The 25,919-nt window shown below is 44.0% G+C and overlaps 2 protein-coding genes across 2 annotated transcripts in view; both read left to right on the top strand.

The window, feature by feature from the left end:
* Nucleotides 1-12,377, top strand: part of LOC310787743 (uncharacterized protein) — a 34,782-nt gene extending 22,405 nt beyond the window's left edge. The window contains exons 3-4 of the mRNA XM_083649232.1: nucleotides 1,672-1,777; nucleotides 11,295-12,377. Coding sequence (XP_083505358.1) covers nucleotides 1,672-1,777; nucleotides 11,295-11,307 — 119 coding nt within the window. The 3' untranslated portion in view covers nucleotides 11,308-12,377. The remainder of the gene's footprint in view (nucleotides 1-1,671; nucleotides 1,778-11,294) is intronic.
* On the top strand, nucleotides 11,311-24,152 carry st6galnac2 (ST6 (alpha-N-acetyl-neuraminyl-2,3-beta-galactosyl-1,3)-N-acetylgalactosaminide alpha-2,6-sialyltransferase 2; the record flags this gene model as incomplete). Its single annotated transcript, XM_083649373.1, has 9 exons — nucleotides 11,311-11,315; nucleotides 12,950-13,016; nucleotides 18,176-18,347; nucleotides 18,485-18,647; nucleotides 19,455-19,593; nucleotides 19,707-19,810; nucleotides 20,789-20,869; nucleotides 21,033-21,135; nucleotides 23,949-24,152. The coding sequence occupies 9 exons, from the start codon at nucleotides 11,311-11,313 to the stop codon at nucleotides 24,150-24,152; spliced, it is 1,038 nt and encodes a 345-aa protein (XP_083505499.1).
* Nucleotides 24,153-25,919: the final 1,767 nt, after the last annotated feature.

The raw sequence follows: 25,919 nt of genomic DNA, 5'->3' as shown, positions 1-25,919 counted from the left end.
CTTGAAACTATGTTTTAACTACCACACACAGCCTATAATATTATAGCCTATGTTTATAAAAAAAAAATGCATTTTAAAAGATCGATACTGGGATTTATGTATCGATACTTGTTCCTTCACATGAATATCGATTCAATATCTATATATCGATTTTTTTTTAACCCAGCCCTAGTATCTAAGTGGATGTTTTGTGGGAGGGGGGCTTCCTTTGTGTTCTGTCACACTGTGTGAATAATCTCTGAACAGCAAAACAGCTGCTTTTAGCAGGCAAACAGCCAGCGGCTGTGCAGGGCAGATAACTCCTTTCCAGGCAAAGCCAATAGAGGAGAGCTGCCTTAGTGCACATTGATATGGGGCAGCACAGAGTGTTTAGTGGCCGTCACGTCACGTCACGCCACGTGGACTTGTGTTTGCTCTTCTCGACAGTACGCAGACGCAGGCTTTCATTGAGACATATGGATGGGATGATTGCTGTATGGGTTTAGAATAGAAATTATTCAAATGTTATACATTTATAAGTATTATACTGCATCGGTTCATTCCTTAAAGCAGAAAATCCCCTGCCCATGAGATGAGCTATTGCTCAGTCAAGTTGTTTTCCATCAGCAAACTACAAACATGGCAGCTAAACCAATTGTCTCAACCAATTGTCTAGTTAAGACTCGTCGGCATCGAGCTATACTGGAATATGAATCGACTCTTTGTGGAGTTATACATCAACCAACTGTTGCACCAGTCTGGACCAGTTGCTTGCAGCTTAGATCAGCACATTGTCTCCCCCTGGCAACATAAGAGCAGCCCCGTCATCTCAGTCTGCTTCCACCAATGGCAGGAATGCCGTGTCAATCCGTGCAGATCAGTTGAATCAATTGACGTTAGCAGTTCTTAGACGTAGAGTGGCCATCTGTTTCAGGAAGGATGCTGGTTAATCTGAGAGCGCACACAGTCACTAAGGCACTTGGCTGCCCCGCTCAGCACCTGCTGCTAAGACTGGACACAAGCTGCCTTCTGTCCCTCCAACCTGTGATGCTGCTGTAACCACAACACATGCTGTAACACCACAACACATGCTGTAACACCACAACACATGTTGTAACACCACAACACATGCTGTAACACAGGGATACTCAACTTGCTTTGCCCGGGGGACATTTTTGCAAAATGACAGGAGGCCAGGGGCCAGTTAATAAACAAACAAACATTAATATACATTTTTCTGTATCAGATTGTAGGTTTTCGGGATGTCAGCCGGAGTTTAGTCTGACAATTTTGTGCACACAAACAAAAACTACTTACCATTGGCTTTAGAGGCGCTAAGTTCTCTTTTGAGATAGTAGCCTACTACATGCTTAAGTGTTACCATCCATCACTCAACATGGTGAATGGTGAATGGTAAATGCATACACTATGCATTTACCATTCACCATTTGTATGCTAACATGTTAGCATGGAGTCTAGTGTATGCTAACATGTTAGCATGGAGCCTATCACTCAACATAGTGTATGCTTATACGTGTTAGCATGGCGCTCCAGAGCTATTGATCTATCAGGGACACCTGGATGATTTTGGGGTCTATGTTCTGAACACTGCACTGGTAAGTCGACCAAAAGGGACAGCCTTCCTAGCAGAACCTCTGTGCATCCCTCTAACTTGGATCTCATGTGTCTCAGAGTCCCAAGTGGCTGCTGCTGAAGAGGAAGTGATGTTCACCCCCGGCAAGAAACAGAGCAAGTTTGAGACGCTGATGAGCAAGGAGGAGATGGAGGAGGAGCAGAGGTAAGTCTCTGACTTAACCCCCCCCCCCTACATATCCCTCTACAGCCTGACTCTGCTTGAACGACATGGCACTGTAGCATGACTCTGGACATGTGTTCCCACTGCCTGCATGTTAATGCAAACACGCACACGCATGCACACACACACACACGCACACACACACACACACACACACGCATGCACACACACACACACTACACCACCTGCTCTCCACTTCCTCTTCCTCGAGCCGTGTTATTTTGTTCCATCGTTGCGTGTTGACCTGGCATGTAGGAGGCGGAGCCTGACATGATAAGAGAGGCAAGCTGGTCTGAGAGCTGCTAAACCTCTAATCCTGTGGGGGGGGGGGGGGGTTTGCTCAGACTACCTCCCTACCTAGTGTTTCAGGAATAGACCATAACAAGTTAATAATATGCTAAAATAAATAATAATAGTAGTAATAATAATGATATGCTGTTGAGACACCATCTTGCGGCTGCACCCCTTACTCAAAAGGCATCAGTCTGGTGTCTCTCCCTCTTCTTACTCAAAAGGCATCAGTCTGGTGTCTCTCCCTCTTCTTACTCAAAAGGCATCAGTCTGGTGTCTCTCCCTCTTCTTACTCAAAAGGCAACAGTCTGGTGTCTCTCCCTCTTCTTACCCAAAAGGCAACAGTCTGGTGTCTCTCCCTCTTCTTACCCAAAAGGCATCAATCTGGTGTCTCTCCCTCTTCTTACCCAAAAGGCATCAGTCTGGTGTCTCTCCCTCTTCTACGATCTCTATGATCTGCTGACCGGCGGTGCAAAATGGCGGCTCAAGAAAGAAGCGCTCGCTCTTTGATTCTGAGGGACTGACACGTTGACCGTTGATGTTTTAGCGCCAAACATCTCCTGCCATCCAACTCCACCAAACAATCAAACGGTCCCAGAAATACATTGTACATTCGCCACTAGCTGTTTTGTGCCAACAGCGCCGAAGAGTTTTAGGGTGGATTGTTCCTTACTAAGTCCAGCCTGGTCCTGCGACAGGTTTTCCTGAGCCAGCATTCTCCTGCCCGGTTTCTTCAGGTCAGTCTGTCTGCAGACTGCTGAGGATTGACACAGAGAGCAGCCTCTGTGTCTTCTCTGTTTCCCCCCTCACACCACGTCCTGAGGCCTTAATGTCTATATTGTGATGTGTAGGGGGGGGGAGGTTATTATACATGATTGTGTTTTATGTTTGAGACACGTACATTACATATTATGATTAGTGGTATGAGATGTTGCTATGTTGTTCACTTCCTTTCTTTACCGCTTTGCAGCAAAATATACAAGTCTTAACAGTGCCAATAATGTCCCAAAGATTTCTACAAATGTACATTACGGTACCAGTCAAAAGTTTGAACACACCTTCCCATTCATTTAAATGAGAAAGTGTATCCAAATGTTTGACTAGTACTGTACACACACAAAGTTATATCGCATATCGTGACGAATATCTTGATATTTATAGACTGTTTTCACGGAAAGGTCAGTCCTCCACTTTAATGTTTTTTTCCCCCTTTTCTGTCGATAGCAAACACTGCAACAGGAAGTGAGCTGGGGTTCAATTCAGCATGTTTTTGTTGTGAAGTTACTTAAAACCGTCTGTAACAGTGGTTCTCAAACTTTTTTGCCTTCAGAATCAGTACCCCCTTTTCCTGATTTCTGAATCCATGTACCCCCTTTACCCGACTACAACATTTTGCTCAGAGAGCTGCAAGAGAAAACGATCGCATATGATGCAATGAATGAATGATAACCCACCTTTTTGAATAATTTAACATGACAGAATAAGGAATGTAGTGAACGAGGTGCAATTAGTACCTCCTGAGCAGATTTATTTTAACATTTTATTCGTTTTCCTGATTTTTTTCTTAAATTTCCTCTTTCTCTCAAGTTCCCCCTGTAGTAGCTCCACGTACCCCTAGGGGCGCACGTACCCCAGTTTGGGACCCTCTGGTCTATAATATTATCGGAAATCGGCCCGAGCGTATTGCGTAACAGAGCGGTGAGCCTGGGGCCCGGAGGTGGCCAGACTGGGTTGAGAGGAAAGAGGGCGAGTGAGGAAAAAGTAAATTCCTTTGTGTGGGGTGGCAGCACGCACACACACACACACACACACACACACACACACACACACACACACACACACACACACACACACACATGGCAGAGTTTCCATTCTCGGGTCTGGCTTTTTTCCATTTTTTTCCCAGCATGGGGGAGGGGCTGTCTTAACATTCCCTGATTGGACGCTCATTTCTTTTAAACTCTAGATCTGAGTCAAGCTCTGAAAATATCTCAACGTGTTGCTTTATTGTGTTGCCATGGAGATGTGAGGAGAGAGGGAGAGGAGGGAGGAAACTAAGCCATGTACTGTATGACCACTTTAGGAAACGTCTTTGTCTTTGCTTGAGTTTGCTCCTCTTCCTGTTTCAAGTCTTAAGTTGTGAGTCAGGGCCTAATGAGATCAGGGAGTCAGGGACGAATAAATATTCCGCACGTCGGGGGACGGAGTGGGACATCGGAGTGGGACATTGAACCCCGTCCAACTTCCTCGTCCCACCCCTCCCACTAAGCTGCTATAAACATTGACCTCGACCCATATGAATGACGCCTGCTGCCCTTCCCATCTATATATACACCTCAAATGTAACCCCAAATGTTATATTGGCACACACATGAGCGCAGCATGTGCTGCACACTATAGAGAGGCAAAGTGACTGCCTACTTCCTGCTTCAGCACCATCTCAGCATACCAGAGATTTTCATCCGCCATTTATTTTCCCATACACATTTCGTAAAATGCTTATAAAAATAGTTTTACTGGTTCAAACCAAACGGTACAGATATATTTAGAAACGGGAGCGATCGCATAACATTTCACTGGGACCAAAACGTAAAAAAAAAAAAGGCTGGTTTTTAACGTAATTTTTTTTTCGATGTTGTTTTTTTAAGTTTGGGTCTGTTCTATGGTCTCTCCCGATTATAGCGTTAGCTGAACCGTTTGGTTCAACGAAGTACAACTATTTTATACGCGTTTTACGAAATGTCTATGGGAAAATAAATGGCGGATGAAAATCTCTGGTACAGTGCTGAAGCAGGAAGTGACATTCCACTTTGGCTCTCTATTCACCTTATTCACCACGCCCACTTTTTCTCTCTTCCGCGTTCAACGCAAACGTATTTGTTCTTCTGGTTCAGTGCTAGTTGCGAAGGCCACTAGTGGCTAATAATATTAGCCACTAGTTAGTTATGTTATATGGCAGTAAAATGCCACTGAATGACCAAATTGATATAACCGTTAACCATTTCGAGTAACACTGATTCCATACGGATCACCAGCGTTAGTTTGTTGTTTATAACGTGGCTATATTCATAACGTTTCTATCTCGGATGCGTTATTTCGAATCGCACATAGGTTACGTAACCTAACATAGGTGCGCAACCTAACGTCCACTCCACTAACATCATCTTAAGAGCACAATATCCCTGGAATGCAAGTTTAACTAAACGGTTACATGTCCTCTGCATTCTACATAAAATTAAGATATTACGGGTTGTTTTATTTTGTATGTTACATACGTATTGGCCAAGATATGTTACTTTATGGGGGAGTAATTCTGGCAGTTTAGATGCGGAGTGTGCGCAGCCATCTTGCCTGCGGAGTTTTTGGCAAGCCAAAACGGAAATACTATTACAAAATGACGTAATGCGGAAGCGTCCATGTGTGGGCAAAGAATAAGGTGAATAGAGAGCCAAAGTGGAATGTGCCTCTCTATACCAGCCCGAGAGTTTGACTTCAGTTTCAATGTCCTCAACTTCCATTCATCCAGACTGTCTTGTTCCTCCCCTTGATTGCAGGTTTACTGGGATGTACAGCACAAGCATGTCAACCCAACCTATCCAAATACACTGTATATATGCCAACATCCTGGGATTTGGGATAGCGAGTTGTTTTGTGTCTATGGAACTGTGTGAGCTCTCACTGCGTTTTTATTATCTTTTCAGGATAGAGCTTACATCTGATTTTACCTCTCTATAAACAACCTCAGCAGACAGAGAGTGTGTTAGAAATGAGATGGTAAGGTGCTGTTTCTCTTAAATAACCTTCTCGACCATCTACTTAAAATCCCAGCCCCCTTCTGTCCTCTTGACATTCCCCTAAATCTGAGGTTCTCAGACATGCTCCTCGGGCTCAGAGTACATTCAGACCAATGAAACGATCGCAGATATGAGAACAATCTGGCCCCGGCACCCCTCCCATCAAATCAAATTGCCTCTTCTCTTCCCGGCTGGCATTCCATTGGTTTAGACTTTTGAAGGCGGTAAAGGTGGCATTTCATGGGGGGTCTTCATCAGCTACCTTCACCTGTCTTCCCAGGTGTAAACTAGTCCCCGACTATAGATGGCTAGAATGAAACTCGGAGTCCCGCGGAGCAGGATTGAGAACCACTGTCCTAAATGACCGACCCCCCCCAGTCCACCCATGTTCCCTCTGACCCCCTCACCTCTGACCTCTGACCCCCTCACCAACCTCCATTTCCATTTTAAACCCCTTTCAAACACACGTTAAATGACCCTTTTAACGCCATGCTTCCATCAGAGCCATCTATGGGTGTCCACGGGGAAATGGGTCACACTGTTTGTTTACAATGCGACACCCAGCTGTTACTAAGCTGGTGCTGGCACAGCTGTGTGTGTGTGTGGGGGGGGGGGGGGGGGGGGGGGGTGTGTGTGTGTGGGGGGGGGGGTGTGTGTGTGTGTGTGTGTGTGTGTGGAGGGGCTCCAGATGGCAGATGATTTCAGATCTCGCATTATCCTCTTGATTATTATCACCTTCTGTTTGATCTCAGCCAACACAGCCCCCCCCCCCCCCCCCCCCCACATACACACACACACACACACACACACACACACACACACACCCTCAAGCACTCTCTGTCTCACCCAGAGAGGACAAAGGAGGCCAGAGATCCTGGGAAATCCTATATGCAGGCCAAACCAATATGGCTCCTGTGCGCTTAAGGGGGGGTAAGACATTCATATAGGAAATACAAAGGCTCCTATAGAGGCCTTCCCACCAGCCTTTTGTTGGGAAGGAATCTCTCAGGACCCACTGACAAAGGCCACAGTCTTCATTAACACTGATGCCCGGGGGGGAATCCACTGTGGAAAAAAATCTGTTTTTAAATGACTGAATAAATCCTATGCAATTAGTTCAATTGAATTTAATCAATTGAATTGGTAATAATAATAATACACGTTGCCTTTCAAAATGCAGTTACAAAGCACTTTACAAAAGGGAGAAAAAAATCAACAGCAGAAGCAAGGTAATACTTAGAGAAAGCAAGGCAAGAAACATAAACCATAAAAGACAATTAAAGATCATTACATATATAACATAAAAGCAAGACTATAAAGTTGAGTTTAAGATGCAATTTAAAAGGCAGTAACAGGTTTTTACAGCCTGAGCTCCTCAGGCAGCTCAATCCAAACTCTAGTGAACCTCTTGTTTTTAATCCTGACTCTTAATAAATGTAATAAAATTAAACCAAAAACACTGGAGAGCATAATTTCTCTCTGTCCCACATGTCTCATGTTATATGGGTGGGACTTTGCCTGTCCCACATGTCTCATGTTATATGGGTGGGACTTTGCCTGTCCCACATGTCTAATGTTATATGGGTGGGACTTTGCCTGTCCCACATGTCTAATGTTATAGGGGTGGGACTTTGCCTGTCCCACGTGTCTCATGTTATATGGGTGGGACTTTGCCTGTCCCACGTGTCTCATGTTATATGTGTGGGACTTTGCCTGTCCAACGTGTCTAATGTTATATGGGTGGGACTTTGCCTGTCCCACGTGTCTCATGTTATATGGGTGGGACTTTGCCTGTCCCACATGTCTCATGTTATATGGGTGTGACTTTGCCTGTCCCACATGTCTCATGTTATATGGGTGGGACTTTGCCTGTCCCACATGTCTAATGTTATATGGGTGGGACTTTGCCTGTCCCACGTGTCTCATGTTATATGGGTGGGACTTTGCCTGTCCCACATGTCTCATGTTATATGGGTGGGACTTTCATCACTGCTGCTCAGATTCTAGGAGCCACCTGGCAAAATGTGGATCAGCCTTAAGCCAAAAGCTGAGCTTGCACATATCTGTCGCCGTGCATGTGGAGTGGACCGGCCTCATCGGGACTGAATTAGAGTCTTGTACTGATAAAGTGTGGTTTGAGGACAGCCTCCAGCTGAGCACAACTAACAGGATGTACAGTACAGTGAGTTACACAATGGCTCTGTCTCTCGAGTCTCTTTTCCACTTTTCATTGCCAAGTCCAGTTGTACTTTTCTCTCTGTTATAAGAAAGTCCCACTCGTATGTGCTTACATGCACTGTCCCTGCCATGTGCTTACATGCACTGTCCCTGCCATGTGCTTACATGCACTGTCCCTGCCATGTGCTTACATGCACTGTCCCTGCCATGTGCTTACATGCACTGTCCCTGCCAGCCTAGACATCAAAACAACTGAGGAATGCAGACTTCTGTCTTATTTCTAGCTCCTCCTATCTGATCAGGGAGTGACAAGGTCAGTGGTTTGGCATTTTATTTTACTCCTGCTATAAAACCACAGTCCCTACTGGTTGTACTTGAGCGCCCTCTGCAGGGGAAATACAATAATGAATCTACGTCAATGGTGATTTTGCAAATATAATGTGATGATGTTCTACGTAAGTTTTATATCATTTTTAATCTTTTCTTCTACAGCCAATTTAAAGCAGATGATTCTCACCTCACCTGTTAACACAAACCTAGCCACCAAATGTTCAGTCACGCTCCTTTTTCCATCAGTAACTCTTTACTTGAATTGACGTTTGTCTGATGATTATACAATAAGAGAAGTTTAATATTTTTTAAATCTAATTGTAATGCATCGTCAAAGTGCATTTCAAGTAAAGTCACGCCACCATTTCCCCCTACTCCCCTTTCCACTGAGGGCCAAAAGCCCCAAAATGTTGTCCAGGAACTCTAGCCTGGAACATACGCACTGGGGCTGAACTTGTTTTGGCCCAGGTCAACCCAGTGGAGAAGGGTCAGGAACCCAGGAACTACTAAGTTCTAGCACCAGGTTTGGCTCTCTGAAACAGCATTCAGACCATCATGGGACACTCCCAGGTTAACCATAATATGATCATTACTTTAATAGCAGTCACTTTAGAAAGACAACCAGTGTAGGACTGGTCAAATCTGCAATGACAAACTGCATCATATCCATATGGTGGTGGGTAAACTGTCATGGAGGAGTGTTGTCTTCTCTTTGGGTTTTTTCCAGTCTTGGGCACTTCTCTCTTCTTCAAACAAGCTCTGCTACTCACCTGCTAACTCTGCATGCTGCCCTCTAACATCACAGCCAATGGTGAGTGGTGTCTCTGTGTTGCTCAACTTTAAAGGAATAACCCAAATAGTTTTTGGAAGACTGGTCCACTCAGGTTAAGCCAAGGGATGAGAACAAAGACTTCAAAATCAAAGTCATCCAGGACTCAGTAGCTCATTGGACCCAGTGCTCTATGCTAACACTTTAGCATACACCATGTTGAGTGATACTGTAGCAGGCGCCAGGCTAGTGAAGGCTAAAGGCCTAAACATGGTCGTCCGTCCGCCTCGAATTGGAGCCGTCTCGCCGTCTGGCGGCGCCAGCTAGCCCTACATGCTTGGACGCCACTACGCCCTCCCTCCTCCCACCCTCCCTCCTCCTGTGGAAGCTCCGTGTGAAAATGGTGGAGATTGTGTGCCAGGCAGTCTGAATGAAATTTAATGTAACGTTCCCAATTCTATGTATTAAATTCTAAAAAAACGACCCTCAACATTTGGGAAGGCTAAGCCACACAACTAGTTCGTTATAATCTAACGTCATGCTTTGAAAGGCGACTTTGCGACGATGAGCCAAGGCAACGGCCAGTCACAACTCTCGTGCAGCTGACGTCACGCACGTATCGTCGGCGCTGAGTCACATTTTCGAGCAGCCCCCGTCAGCCGACGGCGCCCCCTCCCCGTAGGACGGCGCTCCACCCGCCATCATACGGGGAGGGCGGGGCGAGGCTCTGACGGACGACCATGTTTAGGCCTTTAGACTAATTTCAATCATGAAGGCTACCTACGTTCAGCATGCAGTGTCATTTTATTTTTTTCTTCACCGGGGCTCCAGGCTTCCAGCGGCCTCCGTCCAGCGAACATCGCTGTCCTCTCACATCTCAGAAGGAGCGTCGTCATATCATGGAGTCATACGCCAAACCTAATTTTATTGTATCATTCAAGTTTCATTTGAACATTCTTACTAGTCTCTCATTATTGAAACGCTTTGAGTGATGGTAGGCTCCATGCTAACACTTTAGCATACACTATGTTGAGTGATAGGCTAGTAGGCTCCATGCACTTCCTTATTACTAAAATCTTTTTTTTTTTATAAAGCTATACTATACTGTACTATCATTCAACATAGTGTATGCTAAAGTGTTAGCATGGAGCCTACTAGCCTATCACTCAACATAGTGTATGCTAAAGTGTTAGCATGGAGCCTACTAGCCTATCACTCAACATAGTGTATGCTAAAGTGTTAGCATGGAGCCTACTAGCCTATCACTCAACATATAGTGTATGCTAAAGCAGAGGTTCTCAAATGTTTTTCAGCCAAGGACCCCTTACAAGATAGAAAATATACCGGGGACCCCCTCATTCTGATTTGTGATTTTGGGCTAAGCTTAATTGTTTCCACGGTAACGTGCTTGACTTTTAATTTGATAGGTTTGTTATTAGAATGTAATCCATGAACCATTTTAGATTTAAAGCATAAACTATTTTCGTTGAACTATGAAGATTTTGCAAAAAAATATATATATTTATTACATTTACATTACGTCATTTAGCAGACACTTTTGTTTTGTCCAAAGCGACTTACAATATCACAATTTGTCAACAGTACAGAAAACCACTATGCAACACAATCAATGACAGCCAAGATATTTTGATAGACTAGCACCATGTAGGAAGTAGTTTGAGAAGGAATAAGTAACATGTAGCATTTTATAAAAAAAAAAAGAAATTACTTGCAAACTTTTCGCGGACCCCCTGGCAAAGTGCCACGGACCCCTGGGGGTCCGCGGACCCCCATTTGAGAACCACTGTGCTAAAGTGTTAGCATGGATGGAGCAGCAGAGCCGATTATCTACTGGGAACACATGGATGATGTTGGTGTCTTATGTCCTGATCACTTAGTCGTTAAGTTAAAGGGACAATCTCCCCAAAAACTTGCTGTTACTGCATGGATGGATTAATATTATTAGCATGATTTCCAAAATGCTTAATGCTAACATTATTTACTCTGCTAACACCGCTGGCGCTGTGTACCAAGAGTTGAAGAAACCTGTATTCTGTATTTGTCCAACGTCAGATTATCCGACTCGGTCATCCGAAAATGTGATTCCTTTTTGCACTTTTCCATTTTTTTCTTTCAGAGTGGCCGAGTAAAAGATGACGTACAGCCCCTCGGTTTCTTCTTCTTTGTTTTTCTACATCTGACGTTTGAAGAGGAACACTGAAGAGTGGATCGGCCTGCAGCGAAGATCAGCCTCGTTTCACCAACTGGCTGTCAGTTGATGATGTTGATTATGGGAAATGTAACCCTGCATCTACCCCTGCCCTCATTTTTTGTTTCATTTCACTTTTTTAGGGGGCGTGGCTTACAGACACCGGCTCTGTTTGGCTTGTGAATAGCAGCACACCGTACACCCAAGTGCCTACAGCAAACTGTACTCTTTCATTTTGCTTTTCATGTGTTGTCTTACCGACGTTTAAAAGATTTTGAAGGGAATGGAGACGATTCTGAAAGAAGAAACGACTTGCATTAACAGAATAGTGTGTGTAGTTATTGTGATTACAGGGCAGAGAACAGGTTGTGTGATATTTTTTGTTTTAATAGCCTTTGTAACTATTATTAAGCTGTGATCTAAATCCAAAACAAGCGCTTGAACTCCTCCCCCCTCCAGCCAGTCCCAGACACTTTCAATAGTAGCCTATACGTCTGTCCTGTTGATAAAATAGTATATTTGCCATCACTATGACTATCCCACTCCTATTCTCAGTTGCACAAAGGTAGAAGTTGGTGTAACACTTAACTTGAAATTTTGCTCATAGAAAGGATCCAAAGTCCCATTATAAGCACATTGTGAATGCATAATATTTGTTATAATCAGAGCTGGGTATAATAAACACTGCAGAGAGTCGAATGCTTTGAAGTAAATGAATATAATTGTCTGATTCGATTGTCTCTCTGTGCTTCTTGGGCTTATAGTCTGCTTGTAATGCGTCACAAAATGCACAAGTAGAGTGTTACAAAAGTAATTGCTATTGCACACTGACGATGAACGGGCTTCAGTCTTGGCTCCAGGGTTCGAGTTCTTGCTTGAAGGGTCAGTGTGGCAGAGATGCTTGACGTTGATTACATTTCTGAAACCGTAAAGATGATGATGTTGATAACTGTATTCGTTTCAACATGGGATGTTTTTTGAGGCTTTTGTAAAGTCTTATTAAAAGCCACTTTGTCCAAACTATTGTTGGTTTCGACCTCCTGATTCCTGAGATGGGACACTTAATATGTTGCATTAGAATCAACAGAATCACAGACGGCAAGTGTAGCATCGATCATTCCTACAATAAATGTCCATATCAGAGGTGGACAACGTGACTCAATGATCTCTAGGTGTTTATACATGGCCAGTATGATATATAGGTAAAGTGATACATGGGCCTAAGCCCGGTGGATATAATGTTCTATAAGAAGTGTGATGCAGCGTTCAGGACACACGCCAGCACATGAATGTCATGCAGGATGTCTTGTCTATAAAATGAAACACACCTGTCTCAGGTTATTTCTGAAGTCGTGTTCGGTACAGATCTATATCAGATCTATACATCATGCCACACACATACACACCTCTCCCTCCCAGGCATGTAGTAGGCCTAGAGCCCGTCAACGAGTGTGTGTTGTCATGTTCTGGTTTTTCAAATGTCACAGGTGAAAGTGGGTGTGACATTTCTGTGTGTCAGCAGCAGCGGTGGTGATGGGGTGGTGCGTGTGTGTGTGTGTGTGTGTGTTTGATTCACTTCCCAGGGTGCAACAGGAGCAGCTGGCGGCCATCTTCCTGTTGCTGAGGGAGAACCAGGAGGTGCTCGGTGAGGTGACGGAGAGAGACATGGAGGAGCAGCTCAAACTCTATTCCCTCTAGTCTACTGAGAGAGGGAACTATGTTCAGTTCAGACTCAATCAATATGGACTGTCACTATGAACACAAATTGTTGGAATACTTGAATGTATAATAGATTGAAACAGGTTCAAACACACACATGGCTTATCTTTATAAAGTTGATGCAAGATTGGATTTGAAGGGGGAAAATGCCTTTAAATTTTGCATAGGTATGTCTATGATCTTTTACGTCCAAGATCAGAGAAATAACTCCTGAATTCTTTTTTGAGGTGGATTGAACCTTAAATCAATAAGTAGCCTAATAGCAGTAGCTAGCTTAACCTTACAGATGTCACTGTACATGTTTTTCAGCACCAATACATGTAGGCCTACAACATCCCAAAAGCCTTGTCGTCTAAATTAAATATGAGACTGGCTTTTCTTGGTCAGTCACATTGGTAATAGTGTTCAGTTAATCTGAATAAGTTCAGATCAACCTTTGGAAGAAGTAGGCTGTACAGCAATCTTTGCGTAGAGTTTTAATGCACTTTAATTTTGTTTCTCATGTTTTCTGGTAGCTGAAATGCAATGATTCCTTGTTAAAAAATAATAATTTCTGTGTGTGTGTGAGATTCAAATTTATATACTGGACACTTTATTGTTATATTGTTTCAATTGAGTGATGTGATGAGGTTCTTTTTCGTGACAATAAATTTATTTGAAAAAATTAAAAGCAAATGTTTGTAAGTAAGTAATACTTTAGTAGGCTAAGTAATACTTTATTTATATAGCACTTTTCAAATCCATAGATCACAAAGTGCTTTACATAGCCTACAGGAAATAAAAAGGTTTAGCAGGTTCAAAATGTAGCCAACAGGTACACAAAAGCAGGCTAAAAACGTCAACTGGCACAAATTGCAACAGGTAAATAACAATGCGCAGGAACAGCACATAAAACAACAAAAATGATGTGTATATATATAGGCTATAGGCTACATAGCCTACATACATATACACACACACATTTTGGGCGGTGGCTGGCTGGTAACTGGATAGGTGGTGTACAGTTGGGTGGGGTTTTGCTAGAGGATATATCTCAACTTTCCACACTAAATTGCGACATCCTAAAACCTCGTTGATGATCACATTTGGGTCACAGAAATTAGCTGAAAGAAATGTCTGTATCCGCCTCTAGATGTCACTAGAGGACAGCTGAACTTTTCTCCTGCTGTGGCTGTCACTCCCAGTCCAAAAATCAGTTTTCACCCAGACACCAAAATATCAGCCTGGTTTTTACAACATGGTTGTTAATAGGCTACCATTTAATTAATGGTATTAGCCATTTTAAATACCAGGCCTAATCTATAGATTAATAATGAAACATCACATTTCCATTTCCAATTTAGTGAGTTTTTGCACCTTTGATTTACTCACATGCAGTTGATTATGATTAACGTTTTTTTTAACAACATTCCAATGCGTTTTTAATGTTGTAGGCTATTTAATTAAGACAAAGACAACATGTTTCTTTGATTTATCTTGATGCATTTGTTTGTTTATTTGTTTATTTTTTGAGACACCAAAATAAGTTACTTTAATAGGCCTATGTATTCATAATATGAGAGATCAACCCGCTCAGCTGGTCTGAAACATAGGTCTGAAATCACTGTCAAACAATTTCCTAGACAGTCAGGTTTTGCAGTGAACCTTCACTCACCTGGAATCAACCTCACCTGCACCAGCAGGCATAGGAGCGCGGACATGTCGACAGGGACGCAAACGCGTCACACAGTCAATTATGATCCGGTTTGAAAGCTGCTTTTGATGACTCTTAATGGCTATTATGAGGAGGTCTTCCAACAAGTGTGCTTTCTTTGTGCTGGGGACTTCGTGTTTTATAGTATGGACAATCATATATGGACATCGCAACTTCGACACATCCTTCAGGTAGGCTATAGGGTCCCTTCAGTCTGTCTGTGTAAACTCCGAAACTCTATTAATGTTATTGTTGTAGGATATAATGTAGGCTGCAAACATTACACACACCTGAAGGACTCATACGGCTGCTTATTCACATTATAAACTAGCTACTCAGTTAAAATAGACGAAATGAAAATAAAATAAAAGTTAGCGTTAGAATGTAGGCTACAGTTTGGGGCAAATTGGCAATTAACTTCCGCCCACATCCAATAAAAAATGACCTAAGATTGTATGATATTGTCGGCTACTTTTGTCATATGCAACATTTAATTAAAAGGTTTTTGAATGAACTTTAGAGTTAGTTTTCTCTCCCTATAGCCTACTCTCTTGCTATAGACCAGTGCGGTCTGGGAACCACCAGGGGTCCTCGAGGGGGTTCCAGAGGGTCCCCAGCAAATTAATTGACTGTTAATATTATTTTATTTAGCCTACAAGAAGTGAACATAATTAGAGATGGTAGAAGAAAGACTATTTTGATCATAGCTTTTATTATCGCTACAATGATAGTCATGGAATTAATGGACAAAACCATTATATGAAAATATTCTATTCTTAGTTTTGGTTCCGAGGGACAAAATATGGCTCTAATGTGGACTAAATAAGGGGTCCTTGATATGAGGGAGGTTGAGAAGTCTGGGATCTTCACCTGAGTCTCATCTTGTTTTTATGACAGACAGTAAAGCTCAGCTGGTATGAAGCAAGACCTGTTTTACATGGCATCATGCAGCTCACATGCTTCCAAACACTTTTCAGGGCTTTTCACACTGCGTTCTCTTAGCCCTGGGCTACATTTTAAACCCAGGTTAACCTAAACCCAGGGCTATACGATTCACACTGCAGTTCTACTAGCCCTGGGTTCAATATCCTTTGCAGTGATCCAGGATTGTGCCAGTGTGAAAGCTGTCTTAGCCTGGGGCTAACAGCTCCCTTTGCTAGCCTGGGGCTACGTGCAATGTGAAAAGCCTTGTGATTGCTTGATCTCAGTTCGCCCATTTGATAAGATTTTGTCCCAATAAGGAGCAAAATCTAAGAGGATTTTGAAAGGTAGTTATAAATTACAGAGTGGTATCCTCTCTTTGGGTGGACCCCCCCCCCCCCCCCCGCCTGTTTGAGAACCACCATGTTGCAGATCCTGGGGCATTTTTGGGAATTGGCAAAAACAAGTCGAGGGGGACACACTTCACACATTTTCAACTATTGTGCATTTAAGAGACCTTTGCCTCAGAAACCTGTAAAACCATGTGGCTGTCAGTTTAATGTTCAGTCTTATTAGCTGAGGGAGTGTTTGTGTTGGTGAATCATTGTTCTCTGTGAGATTTATACTTTTATAAGGGCAATTCAGGTTATCTTTTCCATCAGTCCATTATAGTAGCCTGTAGCCTCCATAACCTGAGTCTGCAGAGTGACTTGTTGTTTGCAGTGTGAGCAGCAGGCAGAGAGACAACAGCAGCTGGACTGGAGATGATGATCAGGATGTTTGGAACATCACCACAGCAACTGAAGAGACGACGGTGGGTTTGTTCCCCAAGAGAGAGAGAGAGAGAGAGAGAGAGAGAGAGAGAGAGAGAGAGAGAGAGAGAGAGACTGCCATCTCAAAGAGGCTCTTAAAGAGGCAGCAGACTCAATCACTGGGTTTGCTCTTTACAGCCAGGAGTAATGCTAGCAGGCTAGGTCCAAGCCATATATATACAGTACACATATATACATAGAATGATTAAAGGTTCTTTATAAAACGGCTCTCTCAAATCAAGCAATCTGATTGGTTCACAGCCATTGTATAAATCCAGTAACCCACTCCACTGCCATGGCAACTGTCTTACTAAAAGCCTTTGGTTACCTCAAATGACAATGTAGAAAAAACAAATGGCGGAGACAGCTGTCAGATCCTTGTGAATCGATCTTCGCTTATAACTTTACTAATACTTCGCAGAAAATTATGTTTGTACAAGAATAGATGCGGGCTAATGTCTTCTTTGCAAAAAAAAGGCTGTTAACCCCGCATTTAACCCCGTAACGTTAGTTGGTGTCGGGCTTTGCAGAAAGCACTCAGCTTCTCAGCAAGCGCTGAGAATGCAGCGCTGCGCTCGAGCTGCGTGTCGGGCTTTCCAGAAAGCTCTCAGTTTCTCAGCAAGCGCCAGGATTGGCCAATGTCAACTTCAGTCTCCAGAACGATCCAATCAAATCACCCGCACGTTCTTGCGGTCCCGCCTTACAGTAGTGTTTCAACTGACTCTATCAGAATACCATGCCAGTCGGACTTATAGTATTATTATTATTATTATATTATCATACTTGGAAACCGTTTTAAAAAAGCAATATAGCACTCGAGCTGCGTGGTGTTGTGGCATATATCCCGCAGCATATATCGTGGCATATATCCCGCCTGCGGCCTCGTGGGATAACAGCTGATCAGCGGGATATATTTGCCACAACACACTGGCTCTCATGCTATATTGCTTAAGTATATTTCCATTTTTATCTGATTATCAACCTTTCTCATATCAAGTACCCCTAATTTAGTAGAGCCACAGACCCCATTTCATGACATTTTGTCTCTCACCCAGAACATTTCATTGTTAGACTTTTGTCCAGAATTCCGTGACTGTATTGTAGAGAGATAACCGTGAAGATCAAAACAGTCATCCTTCTATATTTTATAATCATGTTAACTTCTTGTAAATGAAATAATGTTTAACTTCAACAATTCATCATTTTGCTGGGGAGCCTCTGGAACCCCCTCAAGGACCCCTGGTGGACCCCGGACCCCATGTTGAAAACCACTGCCCTAAACAAAATGAGACCATTGTCGAGCAAGACGATTGGTAGCCTCCGTCTCATGCTAACCTTAGTTAGCATGAGACATCCCCCCCCACTAGCATGAGACACCCCCCCACACACACACACCACCACCACCACCACCTGCTGTCTTTCACTTGAAGAGGATAAGCGCCCTCTTCCTGTTTTGTGCCGTAAATCAATCTCCCTGCATTTGTGCCATAAAACAATCCAGCAGATTTCCTGCCAAATGCGACTGTGTGACACACAGTGTAAGATGCAGTGTAGAGGCTGCTAGTCTTCTCAGTGATGGTCTCATGTTTATATTGATTATACGATGTATGTGGTAGTGACTTATTGAGGTTAAAATGCGACATGCTTTTTTCTGAACTCTCCAGATAGAAGGGCCCTGTTCTTTCAGAAAGGCAGTGAGGAAGCAACCGCTCCTCAGGAAGAGTTTCAACTTCTCAGTGCCTGTTCTCCAGTGGGCCGGGAGCTTCTCCAAAGCTGCATGGCAGCGACTGAGGAACAAAGCGCCTCCGTACGGATGGAAGCAGCTACCTTTGAAGGGTACGCTCCTCCTGTCCGTGTGAATGATACGTTGCACTCTAGAATGGATTCTGACATGGGAGAAAGCACTAGCTTCTTATGGCCCAAAGAGTTCTGCAGGTTGATGACCATTTGCCTCTGTTCATCTTCCTCACCAGATGTTCGATCGGCCCTGGCTCTTCTCAGCAGCTCTCCCAGCAGTCGTCTGTTTGAGGCCGGGTCGCCTGACCAGTGCGTGCGCTGTGCTGTGGTCGGCAACGGCGGCATCCTCAGGGGATCCAGGCAGGGGCGAGCCATCGACAGCCATGATTTCGTCTTCAGGTACTGGAGATACCGAAACCTGCCTGTGGAACCTGGAACCTTCAGAGCTTTCCATAAGTCTCGCACTCAGATCCTCGATAATAAATCACGGGTCTGGTAGCAGCGTGTATGCAGATCCTACGGACCAGGAGGTTCTGTTGAAAACCACAAATCTCACCTTGTAAATGGAATAGGAAGCATGCCTTCTCTTGAGGAACTTTGCATTGGTGGACATCACACTGCAAGAAAAAAAAAACTGTTTCTTCTTCTTCTTTTTTACACAAACACCATCAAAGATCATATCTGTGTCTCAGATTATCCGAACATTTACCCTAAGGCTCAGAGGTGTGACCAGGTCAGCTTTGCTCCAGTCCCAAGGCGGTTTTAAGTCTTCAGGGTCAAATCCCAAGTCTAAATGACAATGTAGATTTCTAAGTCAAGTCCAAATCAAGTCCATGTAATTAATGCCAAGTCTAAATGTAGAACAGCAAGTCAAGTCGGAAAACAAATCAAGAGCCCAGTATCAATTGAATATCTTAAAAGAAAACTGAATATCTAGGACTTTTCAATGCAATAAGGTTTTAATAGGATAAAAAACTTGGTAAGAGCATCATGCGTTTGATTCAATCATTCCATCCAAACTCTGAAAACAAATCTCATCGCTTTCAATTTAAGTTAAGTCAAAGTCAAGTCCCAAGTCACCAGAACCCAAGTCAGGTCTCAGGCAATGAAAATTGTGACTGAAGTCTGACTCAAGTCTCCACTTTTGTTTTTTGGAAGTGTGATAGTGATGGAAGTGTGATAGTGATGCGGGAAATGTCCTTTCAGGGTGAACGGGGCTGTGATCCAGGGCTTTGAAGAAGACGTGGGGACAAAGACGTCCTTCTACGGGTTCACCACAAACACGCTGAAGAACTCGCTCCGGTCTTACTGGAGGGACGGCTTCACCAAGGTCCCGCAAGGCCCGGTGAGACGCTTCTTCATGAAGCATTCAGTGCAACGAGGAGGACTGAAAGGACTGTTACCGGTCCGCCACATGTGTGCTCATGTCGGTCTCTTTGTGTGTCGTCTTATCTGTAGGAAATCCGATACATCTTCATCCCGTCCAACCTGCGAGACTATGTGATGATGGCAGCTGCCATTCAGGGTCGGACCGTCACCACCGGAGACGACGCCGGGGACAGGCCAGTTGTCAAGTCCTTTACTGCTGGCTGGGTGCTTCATAGGGATGGGACAATATGCTGATATATCACAATTCGATACACGATATGGACGTCACGATTCGATATGAGCACGATGTGATAAATAAAAGTTCAACGACAACAAAAACAGAGCAGAATTGCCATTGGCTGCTAGAATGTAAACAACTTAAAATTTGAATCGCAATGTGCAGATAATATCGTTTTAGAAGGTGAGCTTGTGAACTATCAAGTCGTCTCTTTTGTGATTCCTACAGCATAATAACATGGAGCTAATATCACGATAATTTTCTCTGCCCCATGATACATACTGTCACATTTTTGTATTGTAATAGCTATAGGCCTATTGAATTTAAATCTATTGTCCCATCCACTATGTGTCAAGTTTCAGCTTGACTGGTTTCTCAGCAGACTTTTACTCACTAGAGTACATTTTATATGAGCTGCTTTTTACTTTGTCTTCAGTAGATTTTCACACCAGTACTTCTACTTAAAAATATCAGCAAAGTAACACTACTTCTACTTAGGACATTCTAGTACTATTCCCACAGCTGGGAATGTGTATTTCTTTATGAAACACTGATGTCTGCGTACAGTGATCAATTACAAAGTAGTGTGATCGTTTTTGTAAAGGTTTATGAGCCACTTCGGAAAAGACATGCGAGCAGTAAAGATGATCTGTTCTTATTTCATCCCATTGAGATAGTTTCATCCACACACTTCTGTCCTGTAATGCCACTCATGGCCTATAGATGGTGCTGCCTCATGCGTAAAGATTCAGATAGGACCTGACCCAGAGGGTTTCAATGACATCAGTTCAGTTGATATACTTGAAGAGGAGCTTAATCGATCTTTATTATCTTCTTTCTTTCATGTTCTGCTCCTGGCACCTTTGCTTTTGGTGTGTTCTTTTGGCCTTTTGTCTGTCATTGTTACTTATCCAGGCTGTGTCCTCTCCAACAGGCCCTCCAGGTATTTTGGCAATAAACCGCCCGAGCACTTCAAGATGCTCCACCCAGATTTTATTACATATGTGACACAAAGGTAAAGGACTGCTGTGGTGGTCAGGCCTGTGATTGTGCACTGGGAAGTCACAGTTTTCAGACGTGCAGACAGATCCCAGCAATACGGAGACACAGAGACAGACAGCTACTGCAGTGTTGGAATAACTTTGCATTTTCTCTGGTTTCCTGTGTTTGTTTCCCAGCTTCCTGAAGTCTCTGCTGCTGACCTATAGTGAGACCAGTGACCTCTACATGCCCAGCACCGGAGCATTGATGCTGATGACCGCCCTGCACACGTGTGACCGGGTCAGCAAAGAGCAAAGCCGCCACCACGCGCTTAAAGATGGCCGCATCCCAATTTGATGCCATTAGCCTTCTTCACCTCAGACATTTTGTGTCAAAAAGGTGGGAGGTAACACAGGCGCAGGCACTGGAACACCTAAATGGATTGGAAGTTGGAAACCCTCATTATGTTTTGCTTGCACCTGTGTAACTTCCTGCCTTTTAGACACAAAATGGCTACTGGTGAAAAAGGCCCATTCAGGCTTTTGATAATAACCATCTCATGATGCATAAAATATCAACAATCTCCCCTTGTTCGTTCAGACAGAGGAAGAGGTGATGGGTGTGCAATGCACTATGGGATTGGTCGAGAGCTGTATCAAGGACCCTTTGTTTAGTATCACAGACCCACATTTGATGAGATTTTTTATTGTTCGATATGATTTTGTCCAGAATTCCATGACTGTCTCTGTATTGTAGTACTGTCTCTGTAGTACTGTCTCTGTATTGTAGGTGGAGAGGTGACTGTGTCTGTATTGTAGGTGGAGAGGTGACTGTCTCTGTATTGTAGGTGGAGAGGTGACTGTCTCTGTATTGTAGGTGGAGAGGTGACTGTCTCTGTATTGTAGGTGGAGAGATGAGAGATGACTGTATTGTAGGTGGAGAGGTGACTGTCTCTGTATTGTAGGTGGAGAGGTGACTGTGTCTGTATTGTAGGTGGAGAGGTGACTGTGTCTGTATTGTAGGTGGAGAGGTGACTGTCTCTTTATTGTAGGTGGAGAGGTGACTGTCTCTGTATATTGTAGGTGGAGAGGTGACTGTCTCTGTATTGTAGGTGGAGAAATGACTGCCTCTGTATTGTAGGTGGAGAGGTGACTGTCTCTGTATTGTAGGTGGAGAGGTGACTGTCTCTGTATTGTAGGTGGAGAGATGAGAGATGACTGTATTGTAGGTGGAGAGGTGACTGTCTCTGTATTGTAGGTGGAGAGGTGACTGTCTCTGTATTGTAGGTGGAGAGGTGACTGTCTCTGTATTGTAGGTGGAGAGATGAGAGATGACTGTATTGTAGGTGGAGAGGTGACTGTCTCTGTATTGTAGGTGGAGAGGTGACTGTCTCTGTATTGTAGGTGGAGAGATGACTGTCTCTGTATTGTAGGTGGAGAGGTGACTGTCTCTGTATTGTAGGTGGAGAGGTGACTGTCTCTGTATTGTAGGTGGAGAGGTGACTGTCTCTGTATTGTAGGTGGAGAGGTGACTGTCTCTGTATTGTAGGTGGAGAGGTGACTGTCTCTGTATTGTAGGTGGAGAGGTGACTGTCTCTGTATTGTAGGTGGAGAGGTGACTGTCTCTGTATTGTAGGTGGAGAGGTGACTGTCTCTGTATTGTAGGTGGAGAGGTGACTGTATTGTAGGTGGAGAGGTGACTGTCTCTGTATTGTAGGTGGAGAGGTGACTGTCTCTGTATTGTAGGTGGAGAGGTGACTGTCTCTGTATTGTAGGTGGAGAGGTGACTGTCTCTGTATTGTAGGTGGAGAGGTGACTGTCTCTGTATTGTAGGTGGAGAGATGACTGTCTCTGTATTGTAGGTGGAGAGGTGACTGTCTCTGTATTGTAGGTGGAGAGGTGACTGTCTCTGTATTGTAGGTGGAGAGGTGAGAAACTATGATCAAAACAGTCATTTTTTATCCATCCATTATCTCTCTCAGTTACGAAAGTGACATCATCACTTCCTGGGCAAAAGTTGGCAACTGTGATGTAGTATGAGCCGATGGCACACAGTTGCACAGTTGCACGATGGCGCACAGTTGCCCAACTGTGATGTCAATTGGAGAGCTTGCACAGTTGTTCATGGTGCACAGTTGCTCAACTGTGATGTCACTCGAGCAGTTGTGATGTCATCAGTGATGTCACTCGAGCAACTGTGATTGAAGGGCGCACATTTGCCCAACTGTGATGTCACGCCACGGGCACTCTCCAGAGTCGCGCGGGGTCGGGTCGCGGCCGTAACAGTTCCAGAAGGGGACCCCAAACTTCCCTTTCCTCGGCCACATTAGCCAGCTCTGACTGGGTGATCCCGAGGCGTTCCCAGGCCAGCGTGGAGATATAATCTCTCCACCTCGCCCTCGGTCTGCCCCGTGGTCTCCTCCCAGCTGGACGTGCCTGGAACACCTCTCTAGGGAGGTGATCAGGTGGCATCCTTACCAGATGCCTGAACCACCTCAACTGTCTCCTTTCTACATGAAGGAGCAGCGGCTCTCCGAGTCCCTCACGGATGACTGAGCTTCTCACCTTGTCCCTACCGGAGATGCCAGCCAACCTCCTGAGAAAACCCATTTTGGCTGCTTGTAACCGCGATATTGTTCTTTCAGTCATAGAATTATAGTCTTTCTCTCTGTCATGGAATTATAGTGAAAATAAAATATTCCCCTTTTTACTGGGGTCCCCCTGAAACCCCCTCAAGGACCCCACTTGGAGAACCGCTGGTGTAGATGATTAATGATGTCGATCCATGCATGCTCATCATCACATGGATCTCATTCAGTAGTGTCAGCTCCATATTGCCGACTTCTAGTTATCGATTATCTATTGTTGTTCACCGATTTTGTCCATAGTTTGTAGTAGTATTACATATACAGGGTGAATAAAAAGGAGGGTAAACTCATCAAGTTTTATATCGGCCTAAAAAGGCGCGTAAACTCTTCTGCAAAACAAGGCAGGTCAACTGAGCGTATGTACATTTTGCTGACACGTGAGTTGTCCAGGAAGTCTCTCGTCATTTTGGTCAGATGAACGTTCAATAAATCATGTGCATCATCACGCCTCTCCGCACCTCCTCAGGTCTCCGCTTTCGGCTTCATCACCACAAACTACGCCGACTTCTCGGACCACTACTACGACTCGGTGAAGAAGCCCCTGCGCTTCTACTCCAACCACGACATGAAGATGGAGGGCTGGCTGTGGGATAGGCTGCACCACCAAAAACTCCTGCGGTTGTACCAGAGAGGGAGGAGCCGAGTCCACCAGAGAGGGAGCCGAGTCTGATACTGAGAGAGGAACGAGTCCGTAGACCACCAGTCTTCTCGTCATGTATCAAGTCAAGCCTCAAACAATGAAGACTGTGACTTGAGTCCAGGTCATGTTACTCGAGTCTCTACCTCTGCCCTTAGGCGCCTCCAAGCTGGGGAACATCCTATTGACACAAGGGATAGATCTTGTATCTCCTACAGTAATGCCAAAAGACAGATTTACTGTGTAAACAATAGACTGTGTGACTACTGTATAAAGGCTAACTGTACCTTTTTACGCCATATTTTACAAATATTCAGAATATTTACAATGCTGTAAATATGTGAGATTTATAATGGTTTTGATGTTTTATACTGTATAGCATATTATGTGATTGTTTTTCTTTTAATCTTATCTTTTAATACTTACTATCTCTTTAAGTTCATGTTTACTCAGTCTGATCATTAATTATAAAGACAATTCTCTTAATTAGGATTATTTTACTGCACTTCTCTGTTTTAAAACCACTTTGGGCCTTTTCACCCTCCTGTTTGCTCGGAAGCGCTTTGTGAAGGAGCAGCTCTTTGTCATTAAAACCACCACACAGTGACAATAAAGGGCTTTTTGACTGTGTGTGTGTGTGTGTGTGTGTGTGTGTGTGTGTGTGTGTGTGTGTGTGTGTGTGTGTGTGTGTGTGTGTGCGTGTGTGTGTGTGTGCGCGCGCGTGCGCGCGCGTGCGTGTGTGTGTGTCCACGCTCAGGTGTTGTCAAGCGTCTGTGGGATCAGCAGCGTCTTTGATCATGTGAAGAAGCTGTGAAGGCAGGTGCACTCACACACACACTCAAACACACTAACAACACACACACTAACAACACACACACACACAGCACAACAGCCTCATCACTCTGGTAGTCCTGGGCAGTTCTCCTTTGTTTTTGAGTGCTTGGTTGGACCGGGACTGAAGTGTACTGGAAGCTTTCACCTTTATGTGTTGGCCCGAACCCTTTTGTATGGGACATCTGACTTTCAGAGCTTTTGTCCGCTGCTTATCCAAGGATGGGCCGATGGTGAGCCACAAGAAAGAACATGACACACAGCAAGCAGTCTGGCTTTGATCCTGTGTGTGTGTGCGTGTGTGTGTGTGTGTGTGTGTGTTTTCTTTAATTTGATCATTATTAAGCCAAATGTCCTCACAAGGATAGAAAGATGCCACCAGTTTTGCTCATTTCTACAAGGGGCTAGTTAGGGTTATGGCTTGAGTGTAGGGTTAATATATGAGAACTTGGTTTAGGTTAAAGTAAGGGTTAAAATGAGGGTTAAGGGAATACAGTTCATTTAAAGGTCCTTACGCATACTTTTATAAAAATGTGTGTGTGTGTGTGTGTGTGTGTGTGTGTGTGTGTGTGTGTGTGTGTGTGTGTGTGCGCGCGCGTGTGTGGGTGGGTGGGTGTGCGTGCGTGCGTGTGTGTGTGTGTGTGTGTGTGTGTGTGTGTATCACCGGAATGCATGGTTGGAAATTCCTCTTGCCCTACATTTGTGTTTATTATTATTATTATTATTATTATTATTATTATTATTATTATTATTATTATTATTATTATTATTAATAATAATAATAAACAACAACCAATTATCCTCATGCCTGTTTTGGGAGGGGGAGTTGGCAGTGTGGGAGGGACGAGGAGTATGCTGAGCTGCGTCAAGCTAGTTAGCGATAGATAGAGCAACACCGGAAGTAATGTGATTATTCTCTTTCAAAGTAAAATTATTCTCGTGACATTACAGTTGTGAGTAACGCACGGT

This window comes from Poromitra crassiceps, assembly GCF_964638095.1.
Source record: "Poromitra crassiceps genome assembly, chromosome: 13".
In the NCBI taxonomy this organism is placed as follows: Eukaryota; Metazoa; Chordata; class Actinopteri; order Beryciformes; family Melamphaidae; genus Poromitra; species Poromitra crassiceps.
This window is presented reverse-complemented; position numbering and strand designations above follow the sequence as displayed.